A 20885-nucleotide genomic window follows, 5' to 3' on the forward strand; every position below is an offset into this window, starting at 1 on the left:
GACATTGTGGGAATAACGACACAGGAACTTCCATTTGTAGCTCGCTAAAGATAGCAGAGGTCTCAGTCTTCAGGCAAAACAATTTGCAGGCATCACCCTGAAAGCACCATCATGCAGCCAACATGTTCCATACCTGTGGCAGGCTATGAGAAAGGTATTTTCTTCCACTAGTCATAATTAATAAGAAGATCGCTTGACCAAACTTAAACCCCGGAGGAAATGTAGATCCTACAAAATGCTTGAGACCAGGGTAAAGATTTACCCGCCAGCAGAACAACAAGCCTGAATATGAAGCAGAAGCTACAATTGAATTGCTTAGGTGAAGTCTACCAAATATGTTGCAAATTTAATAGTCTGTTAATGTCAAAAAGATCTGTTCGGGATATTTTTTTTTTACTATTATATTATATAGAGTGCAAGGAATTAATGCTTGGAATGGCAAAAATATGTCCAGCTTGTGGAATGAAGCTCGACTGCAGTAAATGACAGAGACAACAGAGAATCGCAACCGATGTCCTTATTTTTATATTTTACAACATAATAATTTCACAACTGATCTACTATTTTAATAATTTCACAACTGATCTACTAGTTTAGATCAAAGCATCTTTGTGTGTTAGAATCCCCCAACCATACTCCTTGAAAAGTACCGAATTTTTCGAACTATAAGCCGCTACTTTTTTCCCACGCTTTGAACCATTCGGCGGCTTGTAGCCGGTGCGGCTTTTCTGTGGATTTTTCTTCAACCACCAGGGGGCTCTTTCGCAGGAAGTGAATCATTAGAAGTCAAAATTGGAAATCAAAGAAGAAAGTGCTAATTTTCATTTAGAACAAGCACATGCTAGCAGCAGGAACGACGGAGAAATGTTTTCAAACTCATACCCTCTCATCATGGAAACAACACGAAGAAGTTCATATGATGCCACTTTTAAGTTGCATGTAAGCACGGCGTGAACGACTCCATGGTTCGGCGTTGGAGACGGGGTGCTGTGTCCTTAATAGCAGATTTATTAAAACCGAGAGTGGTGGAGATACCAGCGGCTTATAGCCCGGCGTGGCTTATATACACACGTAAGTTTCCAGTTTTTTTTTGTTTTGTTTTGTTTTGTTTTGTTTTTTTTTAACCTTGTGGTTGCATTGTTCTGTCAGATCAGCATACGTTGTCAGATAGTCATACGCTTAGCTCAGACATGTATACGCAGTCATTACCATATGATTTCATTTAATCAACAACATTGAATCATGACGTAGATCATCATACACTTTGTTATTAACAGCTGTATGGCATCCTGACTTAGCGGTTAAGTAGGTTAATGAGTTTTACGCGGGCGTGTGTTGTAGTTGACTGCAGCGGCAGCCAGACCTGCTTTAAATACACTTTGAAACCACGAGTACACATGTATATCTATCTAGTTAACATATTATATCATGTTATAAACAATTCAATGACTTATTTTCGTCATAACTTGTTGCATATGCTGAACTGACAACTCCACTGATGGTCGGACTTCTTGGGCATGCGCGGGTATGACTGCATGTATGTTATCCTGACAGCGGCTCATAGTGAGGTGCGCTCTATATTTCGGAAAATACAGTACGCAAAAAACCAAGCGGACAGTGCACACTTTATTAAAAAAGGGGAATATAATGGTAATGTAAGCGAAGTAGTAGGTCACCATTTTCACTTGAATCAGTGAGCAGAAAAATAATCAATACGTTTTATAAGGAAGTTAATAAAAAGAAGCTGGGCTCCATTTAGGAAAGCTCTTCCTGTCAGAAGACGTTCAGTTGGGAAAGGAAACATCTATCAGATCTTAAGGTGACACAGGATTAGAGGTCAGGTGAGGTGCTGTGTTCAAAAGATAAACTCCATTATGTTACCGGGGGTCCATGCACACAGTTTAAACACTTGAAACTATTGTGATATGAAGTGGAAGGTCCCATGAATCTCATTAGTTTGCTCTCCCGTGCACATCATGCGCATGTGGTCGCTTGTCAAATTAGATTTGGGAAATCTTGAGGGGAATGCCATCAGTTTTGTGTGTTGGTGATTTTCGTCAGACTCTTATTTATGTTATTTATGTATTCGCAGTGAAAAGAATGAAGGGGTTATGTTTCCAGACTAGATAAACTCAGAAAGTTTTTTTTTTTTTTTTGTCTTTCTTCTTTACTCATCTAAAGTCTTATGTGACTCAAAAGCCAAAGGGAATTTCAACACTTTTCAAGCTAAAGCTTTTTGAGCTTTGACTAAAATGAGGCCGACTTAAATGCGATCAAATGAACCATTAATTATCGCTGTTTTTGTAAGCACCGCTCAGATCTGTACTGTCCCACTGCTGATTTCCTGTAAACTTTAGTTGTCTGAGTCTTATGCAGAGGAGTGAAATTGTTACCTGATTAAAGGTATTTTCCCAAAGCTTCCCCCCCCTTTTGGTTCCTTTTGCTCACAGCCCTCCCACTGCTCTTACCAGAATAAGACACCCATATCTCAGACGACATTAAACAAATTGAAACCAGATTTCCTGCCTGCGCTTAAACAGCAGACGGGCTTTTACAACCCAAGAGAGGCAGTCTCACTCTGTGCAGTATAGATTGTTATTTTTGCTCTTACAACATTTACTTGTTTGACTTTGCAGTCGCAGACTGTTGGCTCATTACAGCGGCGCAGATTGATGTGTTCTCACCTGTCCAACGTTACGTTCATCCTAAAAAAAAAAAATTATGCTGTTTAGGAGCATTGTTGTGTCTAGGGTGGTTTTTACGGCTCGTCGCTTTTGCGGTACATTTATCTATCGCCCCTTTAGCTATCAGCGGTTCTGACAGGTGAGAGCGAGTCAAGTCTGCAGCGATGAGCCTGGATAAGCTGGATAGTTGTGCTGATGCTCAGGACGGAGAGGAAGAAAGGAAAGCAGGCAGCAGCAGGGAGACGGAGGTGGGGAAAACCCTTGCGCTGCACGCAGAAGAGCACGTGCAGCTCACTCTGGGAATGTTTAGATATCTCCGCAAACGGCTCCATATGGGAAAAAAGGAAAAGTCAATCCTCAGTGCTTTGACTGCAGTCGACTGGAGCAGAGAGAGTGGCCTCGGCTTGACATTAGCAAACACGCGCAAAGTTCACGCACATGTGATCAGACATACTGCGCTTTGCAAAAGTATTTCCAAACGCTTGGAAGTTTTAGTGCACATTTGTAGTCACGCACCTTTACTCTGATATCTCCAAATAAAATCCAGTGCAGCCAGTTGTCTTCAGAGTTACATAGTTAATGGTCCAACTGGGTCTGATTTCGTTTCAAACCAGCTTAGGGAGTTGCTTGAGTGGTTTAGTTAGCAACTAAACCAAATCTGAGTCTCACACAGCGCCGTTTAGTCCATAGTTAACGCAAAGAGTATGACTCAACTGCAAACCTATATCAGACATTGTTGTCAAAGTATACTTAGAGGACAGGCAGCTAAGATGTGAGATTTGAACAGTCGGTAGATGTGGGAGCCGAACAGCTCCCACATCTACCCTTTGGTAGATGTGGGAGCATCTACCGAAGGGTCAAATATTTGCAGCTTGCAGATCTGGCTTCACTGGAAGAGTGGCAAGAGGAAAAGCGCTATTACAAGACAACCAGAGGAGGTGCTGCTTTTTTGAGTCTTTGCATTACATCTCATACCAAATGGACCATCCGCTCTAGAAAACATGGTGGTGGCTGCATCATGCTGCGGGAACGGTTTTTGCAGCTAAAAGCTGTTAAGAGGCTTCAGAGTGGGGTGGAATTTCACCTCACAGCTTACTTCTGAAAAACATTTTTGCTTTGTATAAATTATTAATCTCATTGTTGCTTTATAAATACAGTTTGATTGAATGTTACTCGAGTGTTAAAAGGACCCAGTCAAAGTCCAGTGTGACTGAGCTTGAGTTGTTTTGTGACTGAGGACTGTCATAGATTACCGTCTCTAGGTGTGCAAGGCTGGTGGAGTCATAAAAGACACAAAAGACTTAAAGCTGTAGCAGCAGCCAAAGGAAATGATTCATATTCACTCAGAGGAGCTTGCTAAAAATTCTCACCACACATTTCTGAATTTTAGTTGTAAAGAAAAGCATTTTCTCTCCACTTCATAACCATGCACCACTTAGTTAGTCTGTCTCTTTAAAGGCTAATAAAATGCAATATTTGTGGTTGTAATGGGGAAAAGTTCAGAGGTGTCAATACTCTTAAAAGGAACTGACGACTCCATTTTTTCTTTTTCTTTTTTTTTTTTTATGGAACTTTGCAGTAACACATGTAGTGAATTATGTTACACATAATGCAGCAGCACACCCTTGTGCACGCATCATTTTTTTACAATTCCCTATAACGTGTTCATTGGTCGCGGCGTCCGGGCCGTCCTCCAAGACAGCCGGGGCGCTGCGTCGGTGTGCGTGCGTTGGCGTGTGCACACGGTCACCTGGACGTTACGCAGCCCAGTCTGCACCAGCATCAAGAAAGGGGAATAGGAGGAGGAGAAAAAGAGAAGAAATTACAGCATATATCAGGAATTTTCCAGCTAATGATGTGCGGATGTGGTAGCACCGAGGAGAGAGAGCCACTTACTGTGCTGTCTTTGTTTCATTCGCTGAGGGCCCCGTGCTGCATTCCTGTAAGCTGTGCATACTTTGGCAACAGTTGCAGTGCTCCCCTCTTTCTTTTTTTTTTTTTTCCTGTTTTACTGTATACAGCCTGTGTGCTGCTCTTGCACTTTTCCTTCTCATGCTCCCCCCCCACTCCAGCAACCCCTGGTCTCAATGTATCCCCTCCACCACCCCGCCTCCAATGTTATATTGTCAGTCTTTTTCCTGGCCTGGGGAGGCGACATTATTAGAGCTGTTGATTGTCTTTTTTTTTTTTTTTTGTACAGAACAAGTAAAAGTAAGTGAGGAAAGTGAGCGAGGGGATGAAATAATGGTGTTTACAGCATGGCTGACTGCTGGAGCTTCGGGCCTCTCTGGAGACATAACATCACAGCCTCTGCTCTGCCGTGCTCCGAATTCGGTTTTATGCTTATTATTAGGACATCCGCTTTCCCTCTATGCAGTGTCTGCATTCATGCTTTGTATCCTTCGGAGATTCAGAGGGGAAGGGTTTAATTAGTGATGGATCGCTTTAAGGAATGTCGTCATAAACCAGCTGAGGGGATAAAGGATCACGTTTCCTGAACTTGGGTTTTCCTTTTAAGTAGGGATTGAAACTGACCATGATGTGCCTTGGTCATTTTAACGTCTAGTACGTATGAAACTCTTTCTGAGTGTGTGTGTGTGAGTGTGTGGGTCTGTGTCCATTGGTGTTCTTTTTTTCATCCTTTGGTTTCCTCAGGGGGAATGTAAACATGGGCCCCCTGCCAAACTCCACCAACCTCAGCGCTGTGGCCCTTAGCTTCAGTCATCCTAATCACATCAGGTCACTTAAAGCGTCCGTCTTAATAGATCTAAGCTTTAAGGGGGGATAACGTCATGGGGGCCCAAAGTATATGGCTGTCATCATTTTCAACACCTGAAAATCTTTTGGTAGCGATGATTTAATTCCATATGTTCTACTGTTTTACTTTTTTTGCTTTATTAAAATAAAAAAACATTTTTGCTACCTTTTCAACAACTATATATGAGAAGATAAAAGAACCTTTTATTCCAGTGGGAACATTATTTCTTATCTTTACCTATATCTATGTCTATGTCTTATCTATTTTTGCCACTCTATTGCGAAAATAGAGATATGTGAGACAAAGTCCACCTTGTTTCTTATTTAGAATCCAGGTCTCAGACTTTAACAGAAATATTTAAAACATCACTTGAAAGAGTTGGTTTTTTTTTTTTAGGACTTACTTGTTCATTTGGTCATTAAATCATTGCCACTTTTCAACTTCTACTGATCCTCATCTGATCAGGACCGACCTCAAAAGAAAGAGTCTTTAAAAGTTATGCAATTTATTTTCTTCCTTTGGTCTCTCTGCATGCAGATCAAAAGTCTTGACAAATCCAAAAGAAATTGAGGAGTGGTTGCTACAATCCTTGATCCAAGGGAGTGTAGAAAATACATTGCAAAAAGAATTTTTAAAAAAAAAAAAAAAAGGTCAGACTTTATTAAAGGGAAAAAAAAAGGAAGTGCAGATTGATGGTGCAAATAACTTTCATACACTTGCGGATACCACTTGGCAACGAAATACATTCATCCAGGCAAAATAAAAAAGCAGGTGCTCTCCCAAGTCACGTGCGAGCCCTCACACATAACACCAGCCAAACGCCCCTGCTCACTCACACTCATGTGTCCTATTGTCACACCAGCCCATTGTGCTTGCACGGGGCTCTGGTAGCACAATCCCGGATGTTGCAAAGCAGGCAAACTTGGAGGTCTGGCCCTGGAGGTCTGGAGGTCCTGTGGGGCAGGAGAAGCCATTTCCTCTGTCATGGAGTGCGGGAATGAGAGAACAGCAGTGCAGGCTGTGGAAGATCGTCCTGGTGGTGAGCGGGAGGATGCTCTCAGCAGAAAGGAATTTACAGAATGTTGTCCTTTTAATCTGGAGTCAGCCCTCACACACTCTGTCTCTCAGTCTAACCTCTTTGCTGTGTGTGTGTGTGTGTGTGTGTTTTTTTTCTCATTTGCATTCCATGATCCAGAACTTTTTAGAAAGTCATCTGACTTTACTCTTGTTGGACTTTTTATATTTCTTATGTTGCCTTTTAATCTGGAGTCAGCCCTCACACACTCTGTCTCTCAGTCTAACCTCTTTGCTGTGTGTGTGTGTGTGTGTGTGTTTTTTTTCTCATTTGCCTTCATTTGACCTCTCTTTAGCTTTCAGTTACCATGCCAAAGGGAGCAGGGACGTCTGACAGACAGAAAGGGGAGACTACAGAATGCAAAGCAGCGGCCTCAAATGCAAAACAATTTAACTTTTCCTTTTTTAAGGCTGCCACTCTCTCTCTCTCTCTCTCTCTCTTTCTCTCCCTCTGTGTCTATGACTCATCTAGAGCGTGCTGTACGCAGGAGCCTGTATCCGCTTTCAAGCAGCCAATGCAAGGGAGGGAAAACGGGAGTGGGCAACAAAGGGATATGTGAAGCAGAACAGAGAACGAGAAGGGTGAGAAAGGGAGACTAAGGAAGTAGGAATGCAAGCGTGGTCGGAAGAAGAGGAGGGGAACGGACACGCGCGCAAAAAAAAGGGAACATTGCAATTGGGGAATGTCCTTTTCACTGTACCACAGATGTGTTGTTATAATCATCTCAGTGAAAACAGTTGTTAAGCTGTTTGTTTAGGCTATGACTCAGATTGTGCACCTCTTGTGAGAATAATAGTTTGAGATACCTATTTGGACAGACTTTAGATTCTGGCACCCTGTAGAGAGTACGAAGCTACGTGTGTGTGATCATAGTCCATTCATGGATGTTTTAAGCTCACCAGCTGTTCGGTGCTGGCTCCTTATGCATTTTGGTCTCACAGTGTGTGTTTTACAGACTCAAAGGGAGTTTCACAGGAACAGTTAAAGGAGTGGATGTATTTGGAAGATTGAGGATAACTCAATCCTCCAAATTTGGGGGAAAAACAAACCAATAAACATTTTTTGAGGGGGTTTGTTGTCTGAATATCTCTCAGACATCTGCATGAGCAAATTTATAGAGTTCAGTTTTCTGATATGTGGCCCTCCAAAACAATTCATAACTTAGCCCCCTAAAGGGCTAAAAGCATGAATGGGAACACATTTTGCTTTAGAAACCACAGCTGCTGATCATCTCAGTTCCTCTGAGAGCTGAGGTGATGCAACATAGCGGTAAAGTTGCTTCTGTCTAAACTTGTCGTAAATGGGCTGCTTTGCATACACAAATATTTATAAACATGCATGCAGAAAAAATGTTAAGCCGTCCAGGAGTTGCACATCGTTATGGTTGCATTCTGTCATGGAAACGAGGTTCCTTCCTGCAGCTGAGACGCTTGTTTGGTTTTAGAAGTTTTATCATCTAAAATTCTATCTGGAGCAAGTGGGGCACTGGATTCAGCGTGAGCAGCTTATTAGGGAAGCTAAACCCAGCTGCTATGGTAAATTTGAGGTAGTTGATGAAAAGATTTTTGCTTCAAGAGAAGCAGACGAGCTGTAATCTGACGCTGGATTAAATCTTTTTGCATCTACTTTCCGTAGCCTCCCGTGCATGTGTTATATATATACATGTGCCTTAATCTGCACTTGTGGCTGTGTTTTCGAATAACTGTGAGGCAGATATACTCTGAGCTCTAGGTCTGTGGTTCTTCCTAGAAGGCTTTGTGTGTGCTCATATCAGAGCTGTCTTTTGACTCTGCCGGGTGTGAAATTAATGCAGTGTGCTCGAGTCGAGTGCATTTGAGCTGCAGCTGCAAAGAGTTTGCAGGAAGAAACTTATTTTTAAAATGCCAACCCGCTCTTCTTCTTACCGCAGTAACATGCTGCCATGTTTTAGCTGGGAATTATTCTATTATCTGCAATAACACACTTGATACAAAGAGTTAGATCCTATGAGAAAACAAACAAAGGAACCAGCTGAAGGTAAACGGTAAAAGATAACATGTAAATGAGACCGTGCAGCTTGAACTGTGGTGTAACTTCATTCATGCTTTTCTTTGAGGTTTCATTGTTTAAAGATTCGTCGGTGATCCCTGGTATCAGTGTCTTCGTTCTAGACTCGTGTCTTGTTTCTGGTCACATGGCCTAACCCCCACGCTGCATCTCTGCCAACTAGCCTCAACTTCCGCTCCGTTTCCAGTGAAGCAGGAAGCAGAGATGAAAGTATCACCATCTGCAAAATGCAGCCTCTGGCTCTATTAATAGTGTCATTCAGTTTTTTAAAAAGTGTGACTGAATTATTATTATTTTTTTTTACTCTGTTGGATCTCTGTTGACCATTGACTCGTCAGCACGCAGTGTTCCGTATCACTGCGTCGCAAATGTTAAACACTTGCTCTTTTTGAACAATTTTGGAATAATTTTGATTTGCACAAATCTGATATTCCAAAGAAAACAGCCCTGCTTCACGTGACATATATGTGGCAGACTTAAATTTAACATGGGTATTCAAGGCCTATTTGTAGTCTCCTATGCTTAGAAACGGCTTCTAAACTGTCATGCCAAACGACGTGTTAGTTTTTGAATTTGCTTTTCCATCAAAGTAATAACTAAACAGTTTCTGGGAAGATGAAAAAGATTATTTTTAAAAGAGAAGAAAACACAGAAGGTAACATTAAAGACAAATTGGAAAGTGGAAAGATTATTTTAGTTCAGTAAAAACTGACTGCAATGAACACCAGCCATCTGTCCATCAATGACAAAAACCCTACAAGCTAAGAAAGAAGAAACTTTTCTTTGCTGTACTGCATCACAAACAAGGTGGCAGGAATAGATCAGCCAGTTTTCCCTTCTCCGGCGGTAATTAGGGTGGGGAGGCCACATGCCGAAAAGCTTACCATTTCTTTTCATCTTAAGTTGTTGCACCAAAGCAAAAAAAAATCGTCACTTAATCGTACATATCGTAATCGTACATACATCAATAATTAGTTTTTAGTAAAAATCAGACAAAAGTTGGGAGAACATGCTATAAAAGAACACAATGCAAAAGCAGGGATGTGTGTGTTGTAAATCATAAGTTCTATCTGTTTAGGTTTTTCTTTAAGCAGCAAAAATATTGGAACCTAAATCTGTACCAAAAATTATTATATTTGCAAAAGTTGTGATTAGTTTGGTAACTTTTAGACCCTCCCATTAATTAAGAGATTACCACTGCGTTGGAGGTGACTGCTGGTGGGGATGTTTGTTTGTCTAATTTCAGGTGCGATGACGGGCAGGTTTCATAAAATGATTCCTTTTGGCCACTTTTTGAACTTGTGGGATCAGATAACTGAACCATTGCGTGGAGAATAACAGAAGCTGCAGACCTCCCGCCTTTGGTTCCTTTGCCACACGTCTTTCCCCTCTTCCCGTCAGTGTACTTGGGGAGATAAAGGCCACTATGGCTGAGAAAGTATTCTATAAAAGATAAATTAACTTTTGTTTACGTTTAAGTTGTATGAAATTATTAGTTATTATTTTCTCAATGTTTTTGCAAATTATAAAAAGGCTGTGACGGTGCGTGACAAGCCAAAGTGCCTGACAACACCCATAGTGGACAGATATCAAGGTTGGATGCAATGACCTGTCAATCAGCTTGGGTGGCACCTGAGGTTTCTTAAAATGGAAAAAAAAATAAATAAATCAAACGGAAAGAAGAGTCCCCCCCTCTGAACCGTCACTGTTAGTTACCAAACAGAGATCTGTGATTTTCACTCAAACATAATTTTATTAATTCTTGCAGGAATGAAACAGCAAGATGTCTGTTCAGTCTTTCTGTTCTTAGACAGAAGGTCTGCACCTTCTTAAGCTAGTCTTATCAATGAGGTTTCTCACAAGGAGTCTGGGAACCAACATTTCTGGCTCGTATTGGCAGCATTGTAACTCTTCATTCGGATGTTGACAAAGACCTTCAGAACCTTGAAAACTGAGGAGCGCTCCATCGTTATCTCTAAACCCTCCCTAAGTTCCTGCAGTGTGAAAGTACCATGAGCTTCACATGAATCTTAAACACAGCTGCAAAAGGTAAAGTTGATTTTTTTTTTCTTTCCCCAAAGTCGTACAAATGACTCAAAAGAAACTTTGTTTTACTAAAATTCCACTGGTGGTGTCCAGTCAGTATCCAGAGATGGCCATTGCTTCCCTGGCAACCCCTCTAGCCCTTTGCCATTGGTCACAGATCCAAGATGTTATGAGTTTTTGGGTTTCCATCCATTTTCAAGCATAACTTGTGAAAAGAATCCTCATAATTGAAGTCTATTTGTCGGTCATATCTTGGTGCACTTCAACATGACCCAAACATTAACTTCTGTCGGAATACAGTTCTGAGTCGCCAAGCTATTTGGTGGTAGAGAAGAGCTTGTCTCCACCAATTGAGTGCATTACATTTTTACCTTCAATTTCATTGCCAGCTGGTTTTATAGACAGATTGTCATCACTCTCTAACCACAAAGCTACCTCACACTTTCAAAATCTGACCATTACACCACTGTCCTTGTTGGCTGCTCAGAGCTGTGTTACTGTAGTAGTACTTCAATACCGCTTGCAACCAAATGATTTAGTTATTTCTTCGAGCACCAGATATCTTGACAGAATTTGGGTGTACAGGATGTCAGTTTGAACTTTATTGACCACTTGAGATGCAAGACGTTCAGAGCAATTCTCAACTTAAGCTGTGTATCTTACAGCATAAGCAATAACCAGGACAGCATGTTTTGTAGTTCGCTGTGTTTTTTGCGTCGCTTGACCTAGAACAACCCCATTTTGCCCCTGGGAAAGACGTACACAATAATGCATTTTAAAGCGGTGCGTAACACCCACCTCTCTCAATGTGAATGCCTTTGTCCAAGAACGCCCAAGTCCGGATGTACCAATTTGCAACTTTTAGACGCATCAATACTCAAATACACATGAATAAAATAGTCAAATCTCCTCACCAGCAGTCATTCAGCACTGTAGAGCCCTGGTAACTAGCAGTTCATTTGAGGTGTGTTGGAGAAGAGCTGCATCTAAAAGTTGCAGGATTATAGCTCTCGAGTACTTGGATTGGACCTTAGATCTTTCAAAGATCAGATGGCAGGAAAGGAGAACTTTTCTGCGTTGAGAACCAACACGGTGTTTCTCATAAATTGATCGTGAAAGAAATCAATGCAGTGTGTTTTGAGATAGGATATTTAAAACTGCCGTTGCCTCGTGATACATATCCAAAAGAATTTAAGCGCGCGTGCTGATCTACAACAGCGCAGAGTTTCGTCACGGATGAACAAAACCAGTCAGGTTAAAAGTATCTGGGTGACACTGCACACTTTTTGCTTACAAGCATTTGCCTCAGAGCTTAACATCCTGATAAGCACTCTTCAGTGCTTGAAGAGGGGAACTGCAGCCAAATGCTGTTGGAAAGAAACACTACAGAGTTTAGGAAAGCACCTGGAACCGGTCCACTCTCTTACCAGGGGTCACTGAGTTTTGTCTGGAGGCTTTCCCTACTGTAGCTGTTAACAGAGGCAGGCTGCACACACAATCACTCTGAGAGGTCCCAGGAGTTTCAGGGACAAATTTGGAAACCACGCTTAGTGTGAAGTGACACAAAATGGCTGCCGTTACACCTCAGGTGCGTGCAGGAGGTATGGTGAAAGACAAGAAGAGCTTCTTTTTTTTTGCATGTTTTCTTCTGCGTTTATCACATCAAGAATGCATATGTTCTGTCGGCGTGTGACTTTTGCCTGTTTATAAATCAGCTTAAAGCATTGTCTGTAGCTGCTGTGAATAAAAAAACAAAACAGAGACTTGTAAATCAGAGCTGGCTGGAGGCATGTCCTGCCAGATATGATTTCATGTTGTTGCATAAGGCCAAGATGGAGGCGAAAGCTTTTAAGTGTGTTAAGTGTGCTGCTTGTGCGTACGTATGTGTGTGAGCCCGCATCGACGATGACATTTACCTAATGCTGCTGGCAGTCCATCAGCGTTCAACTCTTTGTGCTCTTACAATGAAGGCTCAGTAGTTTGTTTGTTTTTTTCTGCTGTTTTGCGGTGCAGGTGGTGACGCTGTGGTACAGAGCTCCTGAAGTGCTGCTCCAGTCCAGTTACGCTACACCGGTGGACCTGTGGAGCGTTGGCTGCATCTTCGCCGAAATGTTCAGGAGGAGGTGAGGTGTGCACAGAAGCAAACACGGCCAACAAGCCTCACATTTAGAAATGTCTTTGGAATCCGGCCAGAGTATGTGGTTTGGATATCTCTGTTAGGCTCGCGAGAGGATGAGCAGAAATTAAAACTACAAGAAGGGGGGAAAAAAAACCTGTGTAAATCCAACCAGTTTTATTCCAATATAATCACATGCTCCATGGAAACTTGGTCAAGCGCCCATACTGGTTTCCAGTGCACAACCTGCCCCTGTTGAGTAATTTTTAGATGTACATGTCCCAGAATACCATGGGACGCATTCGCATGGGAATACTTTCTGCAAAACGTGTCAAATGTCTAAGCACAACATTTTCTTAACCTCAACTCTTAACCAAGTTCCACTGGTGTGCAACAAAGAAAAACAGGGAAGTACAAAAATAAGCTAAAACTAAAATTTATTAAAAAAAAAACAGTCCCATGGGTGGTTTGAACAGGAGTCCAATGTCTGGGAGCAGAGCTGCTGTCCTCCCATGTCTCCTCTCACCGTCCTGTGTTTTCCCCTTTGTGACATAGGTGAGCACTGTAGACTGATTGTCTCTAATTATTGCTGAATGAGGTTGAGCATTAATTGCAGTGTTGAGGACCTAACATGTTAGGTTATCCTTTAGAGTAGTTGTGTAGACTATGTTCAGACAACAAGCAAATGCAACGCGAATAATCTGATTTCTTTTTCCCAATATGGGACCCATATTTGACTTTTTCACAATAGTCTAAACAGACCAAAGCAAAGATTTCCAACCTTCCTTCGTGTCCCCCTTTCATAAAATCCCAATTTCTGCCACTTTCTATATGTGGTACTACGTCGGATACATATCCAGTAGTTTGGAAAGCGACTGGAGTCTCAATAAAATGATTTTTGTCCTACTTTTACGTCATCAACATAGAACTTGTCATAATTCTGCACCAGCAGAAGCTAGTCATGCTAAATACAGACATAAACAATGGCTGAAAATTATAATTCTGATCAATCTGAATATCTGAATGTATGAAAGAAGTCTGTGCCACCGAAGCGCGTCACGTCACAATCCTACCACTCCTGGTTCCCGTTGCCATCAGCTGTGCTTTCTTTTGACTCTGTAGTCTCGTGACATTGTCGGCTCTCCTTGCTGAATAAAATCGATCCATAAATGGCAGCATCCATTATTACATCCCTAAACAATTCGCTGCTGCGTGACGCCAACATTCTTTTAAAATGAATTTTTTAAAAACTTGAAAAGTAAAGTTTAAATACATGTATTAAAAAAATTGCATTTGTTAGAGTTCCTAAAAATGTTCAATTAGTAAACCGTGACATTCTGTTTCCCTGGGATATAAATACAAAATGACACAAAAGCCCATTTCTTTCAACCACTGGTCACAAGACTAGATGAGGACCCTTATTCATCTTGTCACCACCCACAATGAGCCGGATTGTAACAAAGATATATAAAAAAAATTCAATAAAGCTACAGAATACAGCAAATAGTTACATCTTGGAGTCACTAAGTCTTCCTAGCAGGCATCAGGTGCCATCTGCGTGTTGTTTTTGGTGTGAGGCTGGGAAAAAGACATTTACATCCGACCATAACAGACATGTTGCGTTTTCAAATTGTTCTCTGGGAATTAACCACACTTTAGGAGGGGAAAAATGTGGAAACACACCACACAGCCACTGCAATGTATTGTAGAGGGAGGACCTGTGATCCCGTGGGCCTTCTCCTCAATTATTAACCGTGGGAACCTCCTAGGAGTGTGTGACATTGTGGTGCCTTGAGAAGCACTGGTAGGCTTCGCCTCTCCATAGCGTAACGGTCGAAACATTTCTCAGCCAACACAAATAATTTGCCTGACAAAAATAACCTTCCTCCAAAGTCGCCTGTGATTGCGGTCGGCACTGTAGCTTTGGATTAGCTTGTGCAAAGACCCGTTGTGTTAAAAACTGACATGAAGGCTTGCTGGGCAGTCATGAGGATGTGATGACCTGCAGGATTGGAAATTGCTCAGAGATGTTGCATCCTCCTTCGGTTGCAATTTGCTGCAGCTTTTTTTTTTTTTTTTTAAATCCCCAAAACAGTTTATGGAGCTTTATGAATATAGTCTCCAACTATAAGCAATCCCTTGAACAACATAGGCTGCATGTTAAAAGGCCAGTGAATCATAGCACATTACCAAAGCTAATGTTTTAATCATAGTTTAAGTTATCTTTACAGTCACTAACTGCACAGTGTTCATGCGTTAGATCACTGATCATGATTTCTCTTGCTTTTGGAAAGTACCTCTTGTGAACCCAGAAGACCCAGAGTTTCCCCTAATAGCAACGACACGTGATTACTTGACGTTTGCCTTCACGCATTGGTGGTTGTCTGTTTCCTTTCAGTTTGAAATTAATTTGAACTTCTTCTTCTCATAATTAACTTTCACCCATAAAACAAATTGTCAACACATTTATTTAAGAATAGATTTTATACTAATGGGCTAGTTGTTCCATTTCTAACTCAGAGGTCATGATAAGGGTTCACGTTTTAAATCTGCGTAAACTGGGATGTTTGGGAATTCTTTCCGCTATCTCACTGGTTAGGCGTGGATGTCTCAGCACTATACATAGTTGTTAAAAACCTGTTGAATCTAAGATTTTTTGATAATCATTAACAATTTTTTTTATGTTTATACACACACACATAAATATATATATATATATATATATATATATATATATATATATTTTTTTTTTTTTTTTGTATCAGTATTGAAAGGGAACTTAAATGTCCACCTTGTATTATGTCGAGTCCAAGCCATTCAACCCAAAAGTAGGAAGTGGAGAAAGTTTGAAATCTCTACAGGCTTTGTTCACTTTTGATTTTTAGCTTTAGATGGTCCAAACAAAGTTTTCACACAGTTTACACATTGAGTCATTTTGGGAATTTGCTAAACCACTTATCATCACCTCAAATGACACCTGACAGATGTTTTTGAGCAATAGGCAATCACATTTCAGTTGGCTTATCAAACCATTACAGTAACAGAGGCTGGCTGTTGTGGTCGAAGCATGCAAGTCAAGATTCTGGTTCTTGGTCTAGGTATTTCAGTTTGTGGTTTAACGAACTTCACAATGGAGGGGCGCACTAATAACGGATTTTGTTTTTACAGTGGGAAAAATACACGTACTTTTTTTTTCATGTTGGAAAGAAAGTGTTTAAATTTATTCCATAAGCATAGAATGAAAACTGTTTTGTGCAAGCCTATGTGAAGAAAAGTGTGTATTCCAAAGTGAAACAAGTTAGTCTGTGTGTGTGTGTGTGTGTGTGTGTGTGTGTGTGTGTGTGTGTGTGTGTGTGTGTGTGTGTGTGTGCAATAGCAGATAAGAAGTGTCGTTCTGGGGCAGGGCTTATTGCCAGGAGGAGCAGCCCTGCTTCCTTCCCCAACCGTCCTCTCACCCCATCATGCAAGCATGTGAAAGTTCACAAGCTCAAAAGGTCACACAGGGTTAAAACATTTTGATAGGCATTTTGTTTTCCCTTTCAAATCCTACTTTTTTCCCAGCTTTGCAAATTTACCTTAAGAGCCGAGGCGTAAAACTATTTGCCTGCCAAACTGCACCCACTCTCTTCTTCATTTGTTTTTTTTTCTTTTATGTAATTTTTTTGTATTTCTAACACCAAGAAAGTGAACATTTGTCATATCCAAATGGTTTCCAGCATGCCATTATGACAAGGATAAATGTGTTTTCACTAAGTTAAACAGAAATTCCACTTAGATTTGCTGACAGACTTAAATTCCTATTTGGGTTGAATTGTCTGCAGCTTGGCTCTGTTTTGCATTTGAGAAATTTGAGAATTAGAAGTGAGAGTTTGATCTTTATTATAAATTCTACGTGTAATCTATAAAATGTTCGCACGCTTGCTAATGTCGGCATATTAGCATGAGAAATCTGGTGATTTGAAACAATAATTTTTTTGACAACACCCCTATTTAACTTGTGGTTTTAGTGACATTACCCACAGAGTTTGCAACGGAGATAAAGACTGCAGAACAGATGTTTCTGTCAGACATTTTAAGTTGGCGTCACAACAAATAATTATCGGCTCCTTCAAAATGTATGAAATGAAATCGCAAATGTGGTTTCTTACACAAATTGTGTGTGCTGTTTAACAGCGTGCATACCAAATTAAAGCACTGAAAAATGCCGGATAAGATCTCACTGTCATCTCAAAACCTTCAAAACTATATCAGTTCATCGCTCTGCAGAGCACCAAAACTGTTTGGTGCAGTATTTTGCAGAAATGATTGCATAATTTTTCCAGTTGAACCAAGGCAATAATAAGTTCCCCACTCAAAGTAGCACTTCAAATACCTGCTGCAATCCATAAAGCATATACAAACGTCTTTTAATGTTTGCTTAAAAATGTCCTTTCCTATATGGAGCTCTGTCAGAAACAAAGAGACCTTGTCTCTTTGTTGGAAATTCCTCCTTGACAGCAGGTCGTAGACTGTGTGTGTCATCTGGGCTAGGGTTTCCTTTTGTCTCCCAGTTTGACAGAGAAAGCTGTTAAAAGATTTGCTGTGTATTTGTAAATGTGGGCGTCTTCATATTTTGGCACCTGACCAGTTTTCCTTTGAGCTGGAAGGTGAGGCGGAGTCCTTTGATGACCGTGAACGCAAATATCACTCTTTTAGCAATAAAGATGGCTTTTTAAAAGGACACCTGTCGGAGATTAAAGGACACCTGGAAGAAGTGGTGAAAGAAAGCAAAAGGAAGATTTAGGGGAAAGTGCAGAAAAGACGACGATGAAGAAACACAGTAACTCATACTAGCTTGCGCCTAAACTGCGTGTAAAGGTTATAAGTCAAATGTCTCTGGAGCTGTTCGTCCACACGCTTTATAAATTCCACGTTTTGTTTAAATTTTGCACGGGTTGCAATCTTAGTTTAGAGCATTCCATGTTCTTTGTTGTCTCATGTTACAGAAAAGTCCAAACTTTTACAAGGACTCAATACCTTTAAATTTTCCCCATTACTACTTTCTTTTATCTTCTTTCCAAACATCCTAACGTGCCTTTGTGGACCAAAAGAAAAAAAGTAAACAACTGCACGCCATCATAAGAATACAGTGTGTGGAAATTTAAGCAAATGTTATACAAGTCTGCATCTGCATGGCAAGGATGGCTTCTGACTCATATTTCAGGAGAATAAGGGAGAGGACGTCTGCATGTTGACATTCCACAAATCGAAAAGCCTGAACGTGGTGTGTTAATGGTCTGGGAGAGGCCCTACATCCTTGTTGACTTTCTCACAGCTTGAGACTCGATTGATAAATCCTCTGCGGAGCACAGTCATGTCCACATGTCCACACAGATTGACACGTAGGAAACGACCAAAGCTTGCGCAGCACTTGCTGGTCCATGCAGTCAAAGCGGAATATGCATTTTCTCTAAAAAAAAAATAAAAATAAATAAATAAATAAAAAAACAACCAAAAAAAAACTGCATTTCTGTCTATTTCGCCCTCAGACAGATTGACGCTCTCACGTGCAAACATGTGCACACATTCCAGAGGTTGCCTCAGTGGAATGTGGGTCAGTGCCGAAATGGCACTAAAGGAAGCGTGACTCAGCTGCCTGTCCTAACCTCGTGTCACCCTTCGACTGCTCATGCGTTTAAAATGCGAATGTGAGGTGCACTTTGCAAACTTTCGAGAGGACTCTCTAGTCCCATTGCTTGACTTTGCATTTTCGCAGTCTGTGTATTTGTATTTTATTGAGAACGTGTCGATGCACAGTTGCGTCAAACTGTTGACGCTGCACATGCCAGCAGTCAAACTTAGGTGAGCTATTCCCACTTATCCTCCACCGCAAACCAACAAAGCGGTCTAGGTTTAAAAATGGACCTCTTGGAATTATCAGCCCTACTTGTTTTGGCATGATAACTTGCTGTAGGTGATTCTTTTTTTTTTTTTTTTTGCAACTGTCAGAAACTGGTTTGGTCTGATCTTAAAATGCGTATCAAAAGCTTTATTCAAAAGACTTCATGTGGGGCATTTTGTCCTTGCGGTGGTTCAGCACCAAAGAAACATTTGTTGATTTAAAAAAAAAAAAGAAAAAAAAAAAGGGTAGACTCACATAATTAAAATGAAATCTCGTGCCAGATTTTAACTTCTAAGCCAGAGCTTAGAGGCTGCTTTCTTTGTACAGGCTCGGGTGAAAAATATCCCAGACTTTGATTGTGTAGGAAAGTGTGGGTGTTCAGCTATGCAAAGCTTCCTGCAAGTGGGAAAACACAGGGAAGTACAAGGTGGCTGGTAGGTTACTGCTGACTTTGCTCAAGTGAGGTGCATTTGAACAGTACCCAGGCCAAAAGGCAAAATACACGACCAGCACCTTGCAAAAAAAAAAATTCATGCTCCATGAACTTTATTTACCTAATTAGTAAATGTTCTACAGTTAGCTTTCATCTTAGTATATCAACAGTATTTCTGGAAAGGCCTCAGAGGTTTGGTCGGACAATAATAATGAGCAAACAGCATCTCAACAAGAAATGGAAGGAAGTTTGGATCCGGTCCTTGAAGTATTGTAAAAGAATCCTTAGTACTCAACATCTCAAAGAGCTCTGTTCAACCAGCTCTTCAAAAATGGAAAGACTATGGAAACTGGGCAAGACGTGTTTTTATCCGTAGGTCATCTACTAGTTGTGCACAAATCTGTTTTGAATCAAAAATAAATCCAAATAAATATATAATCCAAATAAATATAAAAAGCGGCGTGTGCTTTTTGACATAAAGCACGTAGGAGACGAAGCAAATACATGGAAGGAGGTTTTGGTGGCTTGTTCCGACAAAAAAATCTTAGTTTTTGACCCATGTGGAAAAACAGTGTCTCTGGAAGAAAACTAAAATTTGCACGTCAAATTCAACACACCTCCCTTGATGGCACATGGTGGTGGCACCATCGCGCTACGCTACTTTCTTCAGCAGAGAGAGAGAAGTTTGGTCAGAGTTGTTGGAAAGATGGATGGAGCTAAAAACCAGTGGAACTCTGGAAATGGAAGGAAACCTGTTGGTGGTTGCAGAAGAATGGGTGTTTTCATACTGAGTATGACTGTTTTCATTTGCAAAAGATGGCTTCACAGTCATGCTCCCGCTTTGCACTTTTTTTATCGTCATGTTTTATTAAAATAGAGATATTTGTAACTGTTTGTAATTTGTGAAAATGTTCCTTCTGCGTGAATGTCTTCAAAGAGTCTCTTTGCATATCAATCTGAGTTTTGGTGCGGACGCGTCGTCGTCGTGCGGCAAACGTTTTTTACTTTGAAGGGTTTTTTTCTACTCTTCAGTAATTCAGAAACGTCCGATTTCCCACCGCTTTGCCTCGAGATTTGAGGTGAATAGGTTCATTGAAGCCCTTCTCCCTCCTTCCCTCTCAGAGAAACTTGAACAGGAAAGTCTCATTCCCATGGCTCTTTCGGCATTACAATAATCCAACTTTTCTTTCATAAGCGTCTCTGTCCCAATTGCCTACTCACACCGATGAAGCCGGGAGCCAAAGCTGAAGCATGTAGGAGCTAAACAGGCTTTTTTCTATCCTGCGAGGCGACTGGTAGGCTTGTGCTGATGATGACTACTGGAATTTGTGCGAGTGCCAGGCCCGAGCCGTGACCGCCCACGGGTATCCGAAGACTGCCCAAAGCCACAGGAACCACCAGCAGTCCTGCTACTGCTCCCCTCCCTCTTTTCATCCTGGTTCCCTCCTTCCTGTCTTTAGTGGTCTTACCAACGCTGCTCCACAATCCTGACAACATGTGGACTTCAAACGTTCACATCAGCCTCTCACATTCCTATCGCCTTGAGTCAAAAGCCTGTATATGAGTTCTGTTCACCTACAGCAGAAATTTGGACTCTGAAGCTTGTATTCCGCAGAGAATCGGTGGCAACGTCGTACAGATGGCAGCGAAACTGACTTGTTCTTTTTATTCCCTTTCTAGACCCCTTTTTCGAGGAAACTCTGATGTAGATCAGCTGGGAAAGATCTTTGAGTAAGTATGAGTATAATTTGCTTCAAAATAAGACAAAAAAAAAAAACCTTCTCATGATAATGGATTGTGCCTAAAAGTCTGTTATTGACACAAATGAATTACTGATAATCTTTTT

At 41.0% G+C, this 20885-nt stretch overlaps 1 protein-coding gene across 1 annotated transcript in view; it reads left to right on the forward strand.

Annotated features, from left to right (window-relative positions):
• The window catches only part of cdk6 (cyclin dependent kinase 6), a 43037-nt gene that overhangs the window by 18338 nt on the left and 3814 nt on the right, over positions 1 to 20885 (forward strand). The window contains exons 5-6 of the mRNA XM_007547521.2: positions 12623 to 12732; positions 20720 to 20770. Coding sequence (XP_007547583.1) covers positions 12623 to 12732; positions 20720 to 20770 — 161 coding nt within the window. The remainder of the gene's footprint in view (positions 1 to 12622; positions 12733 to 20719; positions 20771 to 20885) is intronic.

The sequence above is a fragment of the Poecilia formosa genome, unplaced genomic scaffold (genome assembly GCF_000485575.1).
Source record: "Poecilia formosa unplaced genomic scaffold, Poecilia_formosa-5.1.2 Scaffold21, whole genome shotgun sequence".
Lineage (NCBI taxonomy): Eukaryota > Metazoa > Chordata > Actinopteri > Cyprinodontiformes > Poeciliidae > Poecilia > Poecilia formosa.